The sequence below is a fragment of the Sminthopsis crassicaudata genome, chromosome 1 (genome assembly GCF_048593235.1).
Source record: "Sminthopsis crassicaudata isolate SCR6 chromosome 1, ASM4859323v1, whole genome shotgun sequence".
NCBI lineage: Eukaryota > Metazoa > Chordata > Mammalia > Dasyuromorphia > Dasyuridae > Sminthopsis > Sminthopsis crassicaudata.
Window position 1 is genome coordinate 467178542 of NC_133617.1, and position 16114 is coordinate 467194655.

The 16114-nt window shown below is 36.1% G+C and overlaps 1 protein-coding gene across 1 annotated transcript in view; it reads left to right on the forward strand.

Annotated features, from left to right (window-relative positions):
* XYLT1 (xylosyltransferase 1) overlaps window positions 1-16114 on the forward strand; it is a 406252-nt gene that overhangs the window by 201973 nt on the left and 188165 nt on the right. The window contains exon 3 of the mRNA XM_074280891.1: window positions 6019-6538. Within this exon, the coding sequence (XP_074136992.1) occupies window positions 6019-6538 (520 nt within the window). The remainder of the gene's footprint in view (window positions 1-6018; window positions 6539-16114) is intronic.

Below are 16114 nucleotides of genomic sequence, written 5' to 3' on the forward strand. Positions count from 1 at the left end.
ACTTGCCCAAGCTCATATAGCTAGGTCATATATTAACCTTGAACCCTGGTCTTTCTGACTGCCAAATTCAGAACTCTAGCTTAGATTGCTTTGAGTATGTCATGTAACTTCTCTGAATTGCATCCATAAAACAAGGATTTTAAAAAATGCTTATACTCTCTCCTTCATAGGATTGTTGGAAGGATCAAATAAGAGAAAATATAAGGTTTGCTCTATGACCTTTGGGATACCCTGTACATGTAAAACACTTCAAATCTAACTAAGAGGAACATCTCAAGAATAGAAGTATGACTTCAAGACCTATAGAAGTAGCTGGTCCTCCCTCATTGTATATCTCTACTTTTTCAGGATAATTCTCATAAATACCTCGCTTCAGGATTTACTATTTTTTTTTCCCCTTTTTACTCATACTTGAAACATCTGATTGCCTGTGGTGGCTCTAAAACCTCTGGACTGGAATTCACTTCCGGGCCATATTGGAGTTAATCATCCTTATTGTTCTAGGGCTGTTTTAGGTGGGTTGTGTGTGTTAACCAAGTGTTAAATTAGAATTGATAGCAATTCCGGCTACTGATAAGACAAATTAACTAGCAGAATTTGCTTCCTATTCTCAGTTTGTCAGATTAGTGTTCATAGGTTTCCCAGCCAAAAAAAGAAAAAAAAAAACCCAAGGTAATTGCAATGTTGCTCTGTGCCCAGTTAAGCTCTATGAAGGGCATCCAGGAACCAATGAAGAATGGGAGCTTTTAAATAGGTAGTTTAAAACAAAGTGTTCTCTGCTGGGCATTGAGCGTATGACCACCAGTTAATGGGGAATGAAAGGAGACCCAGAAACCTAAATATTCTGCCAAATGAGACTGATGAGAAAGGACACGGATGTCTGTGGATGCAAATTCTTTTTGGCTATTCCCTGGACTCATTAACTCCTTGAAAATGTGCTTATGAGGAGGATTTCTATTCATGTTAGTTAAGGAGGACAACAGAAGGAAAACAAGCAAATTTTCTGCCTCTCCAAGGAAGGGAAAATCTGTATTCATAAATGGACAGGTCATGCCATTTTTTCAGCCATTTTGATTTTTAAATAGAGCAGGAACAATGAGAATATGACTCTTTTCTCTTCTAGGAGGTGGGAATAGGAGAACTATGCTTCAGATAAATATCATAGTTTACTTTTTAATGAAAGGATGACAGGGTAAAAATGAGGTGTATTTTGGGATCATAAAGATCATATTTGGGATCAAAGATTTGGAGTTGAAAGACCACCTCAAAGGACTTATCCAACCCCTTCATTTTATATGTAAAGAATCTGAGATTAAATTACTTGTAAGCTCTTCCAAGTAAGATTTATTATATTTGTATCTCCAATACTTAGCATAGTACCTGGCACCTCCATAAATGTTGTTGAATGCCTGAGGTCACTCAAGTGATAAATGTCAGAAGTATCATTTGAATTCAGTTCCTCTGAATCCAGGGTCAGCACTCTTTCTATAGAGGACCACAGGGGAAGAAACAAATATATTGTTTATATGGCTCAGTATTGGGAATTAGTCCTTTTATAGCTCTATACAAGGAAAGGAACTAAACTTGTTATTTCATTGATAAAGGGAAAGCCCAGGAGAAGAAACTCTTCTCCAGTCACCCTTTGTCCAAAGCTTAGTCTTAGTGAATTGACTAAAGCACTAATGGTTTAAGTGATTTGCCCAGTGTTATCCCATCAGTATGTGTTAGAAATGGGACTCAGATCCAGGGTTTTGGGGCTCCGAGGCCAGCTGTCTATCTGTTATGTCACACTACCTCTAATAGGTCTTCATGGCAGATCTTTTCATTTCCTTGTTTCAAGAATGGACAAGTTTGTTTTCCTAAATGCCTGACTCTGCCTTAACTCTGACCATCCTCAGTGAGCAGTGCCAACCTTAGCACTGGCAAAATAAGTGGCACCCAGGCACAGGAACCCCTTTTATGTCACCAACTATTCCATCAAACCTGGCACTATGATACACAGTTGACTGCCCTATCCTTATTCCTTGGATTTTTTCCTAGCTAACACACATTGTTTCCTGGGAACAGAAGTAGAAAAGGAAAGAATAGACTCAGTATCCTCTCAATAGTTTTTTGTTTTGTTTTGTTTTGTTTGTGGGGATGAGGAAGAATTAAGGATCTATGATTACATTTATATAGAGAGAACTTCTAGTTTGTAAATTCCCTGAACTGTCAGATTATCAAATTGGTTCTGACAATCTTCAAGATTTGCCATGGGTACTTAGAGATCAAATAGTCATTTTCCAATGGATTACAGATCAAAGTATATGAATAAATAATTCTCAAAAGAATATATGTAACTATATGGATGCATATATATGTATACAATTATACCAAATTACTACTACTAAGAAAAATTTAAATCAAAACAACTGTTTCACTTCACACCCAGCAAACTGGCAAAGAGGATCAAAGATGGGAACAACCAATTTTATAGGGGTAGTGTTAACACACCAACACATCGGTGTAATGGTGGAGCCTTGACTTTCTCCAAATATTGTTATTCAGTTGTTTCAGTTATATCCAACTCTTCATGACCCCATTTGGGGCTTTCTTGGCAAAGATACTGCAGTGTTTTGCCATTTCATTCTCCAGCTTAATTTACACATAAAAAACTGAGGCAAACAGGATTAACTACTTGCCCAGCATCACATAGCTAATACATCCAGCATGGACCCAATTGAGGAATTAAACTCAGGTCTTCCTGAAAATAAGATTGACTCATTCTCTTATAATCATTTATATGTTATCATACTATACACATTATGTACATACATATATATACATATATACCCCACTTTGAAAAATAAAACCTAGAAATCTGTGGTAATCATTGCTCTGCTCAGATGAGTTTCTATAGCAACAGGGGCAAAATTATGTAGGCAGTTAGTATTTTGTCTGTAATCAAAATTCCCCCTAGGTATTGTCCTTTTACCCTATCAGATATATGTTGAGATCATGACCCCAGCAATGAGTTCTATGAAGTAACAATACATTCAAAAGGAAATAGGGATATTATTGCTGAACTGTGCTCAGTTCACATTTTTCACAAAACCACTCAATTCTGCCATCACCTTTCCACGTGTGTTGCAGTTTATTTCTAAAATCACAGATTTTGAGCTGGAATGAATTAGAGAGGATATTGAATTCTCTAACAGCTCCCTGTTTTACAGAAGAGGAATCTGAGATAGACGATTGCCACTTGCATCATTAGAGATAGAAAGATGGGACTTGAAAGCAATTCCATTGCCTAATGTAGTACCCCATGCAACTTCCTGTATCTGTTAGTGCAACCTCCAGGACGCCACTAAGGCTAGCTCTAGGATGCTCCTCAAAGGCCTTTCATAAAATCAAATGGAGTCATAACTGGCAACTGTGAATTCTGTGTGTTTCTTTCTTTTCACACTTGGTCAAAATTCTTAGCCTTAGTAAATTGCTTACGAGCACTGAAAGTTTAAATGATTTGCCCAGGGTGTCCTACCAATGTTTGTCAGAGATGGAACTCAGACCTGTTTTTATGGGCTTTGGGGCAACTCTCTACCTGTTATATCATATTGTCTGCCATACCTCTTTATGGCATGTCTATTTTTGTCCTTGCTTCAAGAATGGATAAGTATACATCCTTGGATTCTCAGGACTTAGTTATTGTCCCAGCGGGCATTGGCAGTGTAAAAAATGCCCAGGCTTAGAATTCCCTTCTATCCTATCAAAATACTTCATCACGCCTAACACTTGATTGAAGGATAGGAATATAATGAAAGGAGGAAGAAAAATGTGAACTGACACATTTGATATAATCATATTGAATGTCTTCTTAGATGATAGCATTCTAGATTTAGAGCTGAAAGGTAACTTAGATGCTATCTAGATCAATTAGCCTTTTCATTATTTTTTTTCTAAAAATTATCATTGTCTTTTTACATTGAATTCTCAGCATATCTCTTTTCCCTTCCTCAGCCTGAAAACCAAACCTCAAAGAATAAAAAAGCGGAAAAGAGTAGCTTAGCAAAATTAACCAATGTACAAATAAATTCTAATAAAATAGTTCCTCCCAACCATGCCCAATCTTTTTTGTTTTTATTGAGGTAGTTTGGGTTAAGTGACTTGCCCAGTATCTGACGTCAGATTTGCACTCAGGTCCTTCAGACTTCAGGGCTAGTGCTCTATCTACACTGCAGCACCTAGCTGCCCCTATCGCCAATATTTTTAAAAAGAAAAAAAGAGGATTTTCATCTTCAGGGCCAAAACTGATCATTATAATTATATATTTCTCAGATTTGATTTTTTATGTTCTTTCTCTTTACATTGTTGTAGTCTTTGTGCCTATTATATTATATTTATTATTTCACTTTGTGTCAGTTCATATATCTTTCTAGGCTTCTATATTTTCACATATATTATTTTTATATTGTTGTAATATGAAATTAAATTAGGTACTATGATTATTTTTAGCTGTTCCCCAATCAATAGGTATCTATTTTGTTTATATTTTTTTGCTACTAAAATTTTTCTGATATAAATATAACAGATGAGACTGACACATGCTGAGATCTAAAGGATCTATTTTCTCTAAGATAAGGCTCCTCTGGGACTTGTCTAAGATCATGGAGGTAGCAAGTATATTTCAAACTGAAAACGTCTTCCTTCAGATCTAACATTCTTTTCACTGTACCAAGTTGTCCCTGTCAATGGCAAAGACTATTTTTGATAGATTCAAAATTCAAGATAAGTATATGCCATAAAGGTAATGACATATGTAACACATGTAAATATTATGTATAATATGTTTTTTGGAATTGCATCTCTGTTCAGATCAACAGTTAGTATTTTATGATAGAACTTGAACTTGGGGTTTGAATGATATGGGTTTTTTTTTTAATCTCTTCTCACAATAGTCTAATTAGCTCTTTCATTTTCTTTTGTGAGGCAATTGCAGTTAAGTGACTTGCCCGGGATCACACAGCCAGAAAGTGTGAAGTATCTGAGGCTGAATTTGAACTCAGATCCTCCTGACTCCAAGGTCACTGCTCTATGCACTGTACCATTTAGTTGCCTCCATAATGGTCTAATTGAGATAAGCATGCATGTCAAAGGGATCTTGGAGACCATCTAGTGCAGTGATTTTCAGAGGATGAGATCTCTTCCTACATAGTTAGCCTTCCATATTCCCCAGCTCTTATTGGCAGATTCAGTTTCCTATCAGCTCTTCCCAGTATGGCATTGGAAAGGTCATCATTGCCACTTTACCCTCAGAAGAATAAAGCCTCCTCTGCCTTGAGTCCCAGGGAAACAAAAAGAGAGGAGGAGAAGGAGGAAAGAAGGGGCAGAAGAATCTTTTCAGGCTACAATATGGACCATCTTTGCCTTTACATGTTCCTTTCTTTGCCCCTTCTCCTATTCAGTTTCCTTTTATATATTATCTTCTCCCATTAGAATGGAAGTTGCTTGCACGTCGGGCTTTCTATTTTGTAGTGCTTAATATAGTGCCTTACTCATAATAATTGAAACTTCTTTCTTCCTCACTTCAAATAATCAATCACTTTAATTGTTAACTTGAATCCCAAGACTTGGGTAATGGGTCTGGAGTCCTTGATACTGCCTTCTTTATTGGCCGTTTAAATGTTCAATGTGCCAAGATCTCTCCTGGCAAGGAATGCAGTATGGGAATGAATAAGTGTATGTATGAATGAATGAATGAATGAATGAATGAATGAATGAATGAATGAACAAATGAATGAATGAATGAATAAGTTTGAGAATCACTGATCTAATATAACTCTTGTACATTTGGGGGATCTGAAATCTAGAATGTCTAAGTAACCCTGCCAAGGCTTACAAAGCTAGTTAATAGCACAAAGCCGGAACTAAAATTCTGTCTTCCACATGTTCAGTCCTATGCCCTTTTTACCATTTCATATATCTGTCCAGTTAATCATGCACTTCTGTTAATACTTCTATTTTCTTTCCCACTCTCAATAGGATGGATATTTTTCTCACCGGCCCAAGGAGAAAATGAGGACAGACAGCAACAATGAAAACTCAGTGCCAAAAGACTTTGAAAATATTGATAACAGTAACTTTGCCCCAAGGACTCAGAGGCAGAAGCACCAGCCAGACCTGGGAAAGAAGTCACTGAGTAAGCAAAAGGAACATTTGAAGAAGAAACTGGAACAGGAGGAAAAAGTAAAGGAGAATTCACTCCTGGGAAAAGGCTCTAATGAAGCTCTGCAGTATAGCAACCAAGCTGCCCAGAACAGTAGTGCCGCCAAGGCAAGCCCTAAATCCTCCAAGCAACCCCATGTCAGAAAGAATGGGGCTGGCTCCCCTGAACTCAAGTATGACCAGCCGCCAAGGTGCGACATCTCTGGGAAGGAAGCCATCTCAGCTCTGTCCCGGTCTAAGTCCAAGCAATGTCGCCAGGAGATTGCCGAGATATACTGCCAACACAAGGTGGGAAAGCTCATGCCAGAGAAAGTGACCCGCTTTTGTCCCCTTGAAGGTAAGTCATTGACTAGGAGAGGATTTGATCAAAATGGAATGTTTTCTCTGAATCATATTGGCTTCATCTTTCATTCCCAACTTCATTTTATTTTCCATTGGGCAGCTAATGCTCAAAATGCTTTCTTTACTATTTTGGGTTCAAATTGTGCAGTAAGTTAACTTAGCACTTCAGAATTTTGCATTTAAGGTATAAGAATCTGAAAACATGTGAAGGCTTCAATTTCAGGTAGACTTATTCATTCATGCCACAAGAATTTCCTGAGTACCAATTTCTGTGCTAGATGCTCAGAAAAATGTAAAAATAGTATCATATAACATTCCTATTACCAGGATATTTAATATTTAATTTAACATTAATGCAATATTCAAAATTGTAAACTCTTGAAGAGCACAGAAACAGGCTTTTCATTATATCTTAATCTTAAGTTGCCTGAAGCAGTGTTTAAGGACACAGTAGTTGTAAAGTCTGTGTGCAGGAATCTTCTATTTATGGAGAAGTTGAGCCACCACATAGAAACATAATGAGACATAAAAAGTCTTACTGAGGTGAGACCATAGCCTCTTCCTTCTTTCACCATAATTATTAGATAGTTATAAGGACTGGAATGATGCTGATTGAATAATTCATCACTAGTGATGGAAGAAGGATGAAAGTTTTAGAATTATCAATCAATCAATTAACGGTTCTTTATTGGTATAATATGTGAGTAGAGAAAAAAATTCTGATACAAGCAATATTATGGAGGTCAAAATGATGACATTTGTAAAGTGATTAATTATTTGAGGTGAGGAAGAAAGAAGTTTTAAGGATGACAAAATTTTGTGGTAGGCCTACTGTGTTGATCACTATTTTGTGGGAGCAAGATAATTGTTCCTTGTTTTCTTTGAGTTTGTTGGTCAGATTAATAGGTATTTAGAGATTTCTCTAGGTCAAGGCTTCTTTTTTTTTGTATTTCAATTCAGTTAATTTCTTTTTTTTTAATTAATTTTTATAATTATGACATTTTCTTTGACAGTACATATTCATAGGTAATTTTTTTTACAACATTATCCCTTGTACTCCCTTCTGTTCCAAATTTTTCCCCTCCTTCCCTCCACCCCCTCCCCTAGATGGCAGGCATTCCCATACATATTAAATATTTTATAGTATATCCTAGGTACAATATATATGTGCAGAACCAAATTTTGTCGTTGTTGTTGTTGCAAAGGAAGGATTGTATTCAGAAGGTAAAAATAATCTGGGAAGAGAAACAAAACAAAACAAAACAGTGCTCACAGTTTACACTCATTTCCCAGTGCTCCTTTTCTGGGTGTAGCTGATTCTGTCCATCATTGATCAATTGGATTAGCTCTTTCCTATGTTGAAGATATCCACTTCCTTCAGAATACATCCTCATACAGTATTGTTGTTGAAGTGTATAATGATCTTCTGGTTCTGCTCGTTTCACTCAGCATCAGTTGATGTAAGTCTCTCCAAGCCTCTCTGTATTCGTCCTGCTGGTCATTTCTTACAGAGCAATAATATTCCATAACATTCATCCATTCATCCAATGGACATCCATTCATCTTCCAGTTTCTAGCCACTATGAAAAGGGCTGCCACAAACATTTTGGCTAGGTCAAGGCTTCTTAAACTTTTTCAAGTTTCAAACCCTATTCCTTTTTACCCAAGAAATTTTGATGTGTCCTTGATATATTGGTATATAAAATAGGCATACAAATCAAACATTTGCTGAAAATAAATCATAATTTCACAACCTCCACATTCAATTATGAGATATGGAGTGAAGAATCACAATTTAAGAAGTTAGGCTCATGGGTATTTGCATATTTACATTATGAAATTTTGCAGTTCTTAGCCAGTTAAGTGATGAAGTATCCCCAGTTTAACTAGATAGACCGTTTGGAACACAGACCCGGAGTTCCTGAAAGCACCAGTGAACTCCCTGAAAGGATTCTAGGCAGCTTCACAAGTGGTTAGAGCTGACTACATAAGACTCTTCGTTCTAAGTTCAAATCTCAGGCACCTGAGCAAGTCACTTAACCCTGTTTACTTCAGTTTCCTCATCTGTTAAAAAATGAGCTGGAGAAGGAAATGGCAAACCACACCAGGATCAAGAAAACGCCAAATTGGACACAACAACAAAAGAATGAGTCAAGGGTAAGGGGGCATACAGATGGCTCAGAGTAAATCTATCCCCATTAGTGAGGAAACCAATTTAAAATTTACATACCATTAATCTTCCAGTATAAATGAGAGCATGTTCAGGTATCAATAGGAAAGCATTTCCTTATGTTGCAGATTTCTATTCCTTTTGAAAGGTTTGGTTTTGCTCCTTCCTGCATGGTAGGGTATGACAAAGGTCCCACATTCTGCTTCTTCTTAGGACCAAAAAATTATTTTATTGTTGTCTCATGACTTTTCCTCTACAGAAAGGCCAGTTGTATGTTTGTTTACTATGTTTGCTGGAATATATATATGTGTGTATATATATATATATATATATATATATATATAATTTTTTTTTTTACTTAAAGCCAAACTTTGGAATTTAGATTTTAAATCAGCTGTTTATAAAGACGTGATTCATATTTTAAGGTCTAGCAGTAAGTATTCAGTTGTTGCGATGGCTCTGCTGGTTTTTTGTTACTGATGTCTAGACCTTTCTATTTCTCCTGTGAATGTAAAGGAGAGACTTTTGCGATAGACTAAGGTATCTTTGCCTATTAATGGAGCTACATTCACCACATTATCCCAAGATAGATATTTACCCTACATCACTATATTACCCTACAGCCACGTGCACAGGTGCAAGTCCATGAATGAAAGTTGAAGGGATCCCGCATATTGGGTGTTCTCTGGCAAAGTAGTTTGCCAGGAACTCATCTCAAGACCTTTGCTCTATTAGTCAACATGGCAGAATTCTCCAGAGAGCTATAAACTGTTTAATAAGATTGGCATTTGAGAGTCCTTGCATATCCAGACCCAACAACTCTTTAATTTGCTGCTCCACAGACTCCTCCTGTTGCAATAAATTTACTGTGAATAGACTAATTGCAAAATAACCCTAATTGGGTAGTTATCAATGAACAACTTCCCGTGGAACAAAACGGCTTACAATTAATAGCATTTAAGCTATAAACTATTCTTCTGCAGAAAGCTAAGATGTAATTACACCACATAGGGAGATTGTGTTCACTTCTAGAAACCATGACACCAGAATTTACCTCGGTGTAACTAGGAGCTGCAGTTTCAGCTTAGAAATCTTTTCATTTTTCACTAAATGAAGAATTTGGAAGGAAATACACACACACACACACACACACACACGCACGCACGCACACATACATATATCTGCATATATAAGACTCTTGTTGTCATTGTGTTCAATACAACAGAATCCCAATTTTAACTGACATTATGCTAGAAGTTAAATATAATTAAGGCTACAATATCCCTCATTGGTTAGAGTGGAAAGGATTGAAGTTTCAATCAAAAAGATTTTAAATGCTGACATTTTTACTGAGGAGAATACATAAAACATATTTCCTGCAGCCAAAGATAGAGGCTGAAAACTTCAATATCATTTATTTTCTACTGAGACCCCGATTATTTTTGTTGAGTATAAATTATTTTCAATTGCAAATTGCCTAACTCAGACTGTACCTCATAAATTGGGAAAGCAGTTAATTTGGGGGGAGGAGGGATGGGAAAGGAAAGGAATTTAACCCCACATGGTGTCCCAGGAAATATATATATATATATATACACACACAGAGAGACAGAGAGAGACAGAGACAGTAAGAGAGAGAGAGACAGTAAAAGAGAGAGAGAGAGAGAGAGAGAGAGAGAGAGAGAGAGAGAGAGAGAGAGAGAGAGAGATTGCAGAAAGGGAACAGGAGAATTGCAGATTAACAAAAGCTCTGATTAGATGTATTGTATATTTTGGAGATGAGTTGTTCCAGATGCTCAGAGTGTTATAATACCTTTCTATTATAGCTAAAAGTTGGTCCTTAATTCCAGTGTACATGGGGAAGCCATAATCGCAAAGAGTTGCCCAGTAAGAGCTATCAGTGGTTGATCTCTAATTGAAAATCCTGGCATCTTTTTATCTCCTAGATTAGTCTCCCAGTATTTTCCCTTTTAAAAATTGTACTCAAATCCTGATTCTATTGGTTAATTACTATGGAGGGCCACAGCTAGCAAAATAGGATCATAAAATGTTAGAATTGGGAGAGATCTTCATCTAGCCCAGTTTTTAATTTATTTTATGGCCTGGACCCTTTCAACAGTTTTATGAAACCTATGAATCTTTTGCTCAGAACAATGTGTTTAAATGCATAAAATAAAATACGTAGGATTACAAATTAAGTTGATTATATTGAAATATTCTTATCAAAATATTTGAACAAAATGCAAACAAATTTGCTGACTACATTAAAATCACTGTTTTAGAAAGCTGTATGATAAAAAGAGGAGGTTACCTCTTCTAAGGAAAGTAGCAAAGTCTTGAATTGATCCTGATTCCAAATCCAGTGTTGTTTTCACATCATGTCATACATTCTGTGACCTTGTACAATTTACTTTTCTATATGGATTTTCATTGCCTTATTATTTGTATTTTCTCATGCTAGGTTGAGAGAGGTCTGGTTTCCAGGACTAACAGAGTCAAACCACATCTTGGGTATTATGTGAAAGTCTAGGTGGCACATTTTAGCAAGGAAATGAATAATTTTAAGAGTGCCTAAAATGCAGCAACTAGAGAGAGAAAAGGATATAGAGAAGTATTGATAAAAGGAATTAGGATCACTTAGCCAAGAGTAGACATTTTGACTCTCTTTAATTATTAAAAAAACAACAACTTTTCATTGGGAAAAAAATTAAACTAAATCTGTAAGTCCTTTAAGGAGAGCATAAGAAGCAATGGATGGAAATTGAAAAATCTTCCTAATAGTTAGAGTGATATAAAAGAGATATGGACTGCCTTCAGAAGAGATAGGTCCTTAAATTGGGATTTCTTCAGGTAAAGGGTAAATCACAATGAGGACATATTAGAGAAGGAATTTTTTCTTGGATATGAATTGTGTTTAATGTCCACTGAGATATTTCAAGTCCGAAATGCTATATTTATGCAAAAATGATAGAATTGTATGAGATAATTTCAAAGATTCTTTCTAGGTTAAATAGTGTAAGATTCTCTATGTTATTTTGTTGCTCTGTGCTCCTATCATTAGTTTCTAGAACTATTAGTTCTGAGATCAGATATCATGATTATTATTGTCCCCTCCCTTCCTGAGGCACCTTAAAAGGAAATATAAGTCACAAAAAGGCAAATACACACGTAAATATAAGAGAAGATAAGTAGTCCCATCCTCTTTGGGGTATAAAGATTAGATACTGGTTGTATTAAATATATACTATATTCACATACAATCACTTAGTCTTTTTTTAAAATTTATGTATTTATTTAAAACTTATATGCAAAATAAGAAAAAATAGAAAAAGAAAGACAGAAAGAAAAAAACATTGTCATGTTCCCAGGGAGGATTTAAAATATATAACAATGAATTTCTATTTCAAGAAAGCATATATAGTAATAGAAGACATTATATGCAAAACTGTCCATCTTTACTTCCTTGTATGTTTTCTTTTGTTCTCTGCTGTGCACTTTTTACTTTCTTCTTTTTTTCTTCTTTTTTTTCCATTACTTCTCCCAAGCAGGTTACAGTTAAAACAGGAATATATATATATACACATCTATACACACACACACATATCTCTATATACCCATACATGTATACCCACATAATGCATATTTCTACATATACATATATATATATACACACACACATACATACACACATATATGCACTCAGATATATACACACCCATACATATGCATACACACATATACATGCATCTTTAAGAGTCTTTTTTAACAGGAGATGATGGGGCCATGTTGTTCTCCAAGGTTGCTTCCTGAATTACTTTCCAGTCACTGGTTTCTATAGTAGATATCTAGTCTACCTTATTCAGCTGAACAGTGGAGACAGATCTCCTAATTTCTAATTGTCCAAACTGGGCAAGGAATTATATACCATCTGTGGACAATCCCTGGAGGCAACCAGATGTTTAGTTCATTTCCATTGGAGTGAAGTCAGAATAAGGCAAATGTTCAGAAATAGGGCCAAGTGGTTCCATTAGCCATTCTTCTCTAGTTCAAATAAAATAATTTTAGCCTACTAAGATAAAATAGCTTACTCATTCTCCAGAATAAACTAATTAACATGTCACCAAAAAGAGAAAATATTTTAAAATCCACTTAATTCCTTGTTTCATCCTCTCTTACTTTCCCCTTTAATGGTCTCTGATTTAAACGAAATAAATGTAATAAAAGTGTAAGTGAAATCTGATCATTGGGTTCAAAAATTCTATCACACAAATACAACATAGGAAGGACATGGCTTGAAAGCCATTGCTATGTTTAAAAAAATAGCAGTTATAAGAAATTGTAAGTTCAATGTGGGTTTACCACTGTGGTATGGTCACCAAAAGACCCCGTGCAATCTTTGCTGTTGTTCAGTAACTCTTCAGTTGTGTCCAACCCTTCATGATCCCATTTGTGGTTTTCTTGTAAGAATACCGGAATGGTTTGCCATTTCCATCTCTAGTTAATTTTACAGACGAGGAAACTGAGGCGAACAAGATGAAGTGATTTGTCCAGGATCACACAGGTATTAAGCATCTGAGGTCAGATTTGAATATAAGTTCTCCCAACTGCAGGGCCCATATTCTATCTACTACATCTAGCTTAGATTGCTTTAATTATACAACTAGAGTATTTGTTTTTCAGCCCAGTTAATATGACTGAAATTGCTTTGAAGTTACCAGTGATCTAATAATTGCAAAAAATCAATGGCATTTTTTCAGCCCTCATTCTTTGTAACTTCATCCAAGATTCCATACTGGGCCTTCTAGAATTCTCTCTGCACTTTCCCTCTGGGTCTTAGTGATCTCCCAGTACTTAATTATCATTTCAATGCCAATGCTCTCTTCCCCCCTCTCCCGCTCCCTACCTCCAGATCTCCATCTAGTCATAATCTCTTACAAATTTACAATGACAACCATCTTCTGGTCCTGGATATTCCAAGTAGCATTTTAAACTTAACACATTAAAATGGAATTCATCACATTATTTCTATATTTGTTATTCTTTATTGTGAATTTTATAATACCTGAGAGGCAACATAGAATAGTGGATGAGAACAGCATCTTAAAAGACCCAGGTTCAAGAACCACCCCTGACATATCCTGATTACGTGACTCTGGGCCAGTCCTTTAATCTCTCATAACTCTCCAGGACTATAAGTTACAGAACAGATATTGATCTGAATTGGTGATCTGGTCCCCAAGTCCCATTTGTCTAGCAAAGTGTCTTTTATATAATAGATAGATAAAAATGTTTGTGAAATTTAATTAAAAGAGGATTGGGCTACCTAAATGAGAGAGTGAACTGAGTGTTACTGGAGATCACAGACAGATGCTTAATCACCATTTCTGCGAATGCTATTGACTAGATTCAGTATTTGCATTCGGGTTTGGCCTAGATCTCCAAGATCCCTTTTGAATCTGATATGCTCCAACTCTAATGTGTGTCAACATTGCAGATTTTTAAATAGAACTTTTCATTCTCTTTGGAATGACTATTGATGAATACACACATACACATATAATAAAGTTTGAGGGAATGAAATGGTCAAATAATTGCTTAAAATAGAGGAGAACATGGAAAACAACTTTCTATAGCTGGAGTTGAAGTGAGAATTCTCTAACAAAGTAGTGTTATCATGCTGATGGAATAAATATTTGCAGCCTCCGTGACATTCAGGACATGATTTTCTGAGTATCAGGAATGAGAATAGAACTTGGGCTGCAATATAAGGGCAGCTGTCTGTGGACATGACAAGCTCCATTTATTCAATAGCCAGGGGAGAAGGCCAGAGACTTCGGGTGAGTGGCTTTTTGGAAAGGAGAAAGCTTGCTGCCCATCTGCAGAGAGAGGCTGATAGGATGTTTGTCTCACTCCAGATGGTACAGCCAGCTGTGGAAAGTCCCTCCCTGTGCCTTCGGCACAAGTAAGACAAGATGATGTAACTGTTCATTGGTAAAGTAGTCTGGCTCTAGAAAATTTTGGCAGCATGGTCTATTTAAAAAAACACAGAAATGTGAATCAAGGGGTATGTATTCTTATCATACCTCTGCTGCTAATGAACTTCTCAACCTCTGATGATTCACTTATCTCTATTGTTTCTCAGTTTTCCTAGTTTTCAAATGAGCATAATCCATCTGAAAGAATGGATTCATACAGCTTTGTTTACCTCATTTTTCAGATGACGAAACTGAGGCCCAGGAAAGCAAATAGATCCACAGAATCATAGATTTGGAATTGGAAGAAATTTTAGGTAATTGATAAATATTTCTTGATTGATTAATGGCCTGCCTTGCCAATGAAACATTGAGTCATAGGATTATAGATTTTGAGGTGAAAAAAACCTTAATATCTCATTTTCTAGATAAAGAGAGTGAGTGCCCATTTCTAAAATATATAGAGAACAGACTCAAATTTATAAGAATTCAAACCTTTCTCCAACTGATAAATGGCCAAAGAATGTGAACAGACAATTTTCAGATGAAGAAATTGAAACCATTTCTAGTCATATGAAAAGGTGCTCTAAATTTAAATAAGAAGAATGTAAATTAAAATATCTATGAGGTACCATTACACATCTCTCAGATTGGCTAAGATGGCAGGAAAACATAATGGTAAATGTTGGAGAGGATGTGGAACACTAAGACATTGTTGGTGGAGTTGTGAACTGATTCAACCATTCTGGAAAGCAATTTAGCATTAGGCACAAAGAACTATCAAACTGTGCATACCATTTAACCCAGCAGTTTCTCTACTGGACCTGCATCCCAAAGAGATCATAAAGGAAGGAAAGGGACCCACATGTGCAAAAATGTTTGTGGCAGCCCTTTTTGTAGAGGCAAGAAACAGGAAACTGTTTGGAGAATGGCTGAATAAGTTATGGTAATGAATGTTATGGAATATTATTGCTCTATAAGAAATGATAAGCTAGATGATTTCAGAGAGGCCTGGAGAGACTTACATGGACTGATGTTAAGTAAAGTGAGTAGAACCAGGAGATCATTATACATGGCAATAACAAGGTTACATGATGATCAGTTCTGACAGACATGGCTCTTTTCAAGAGAGTAAGTACCAACAAGGTTATGACTTGTTCAGTGTCACATAGCCCATTAGTGTGTGAACTCAGGATTTTTCAGCTCCAGGTCTAGTGCTGTTTTACTCATTGGGCCACGTAGGTAATAAGTCTGAAAACTAGTATTTGACCTATTAGGATGGAATATTCCATTTCCAAGTTCAGTACACTTTCTACATACTATACTACCTCTATTTGCACAAATATTAAATTCAGAGATCAAATTTGAACCTAGAACTTTTGAATCCAAATTCATTGATTTTTTTTTTTTCACTATACTGAAGTGCCCC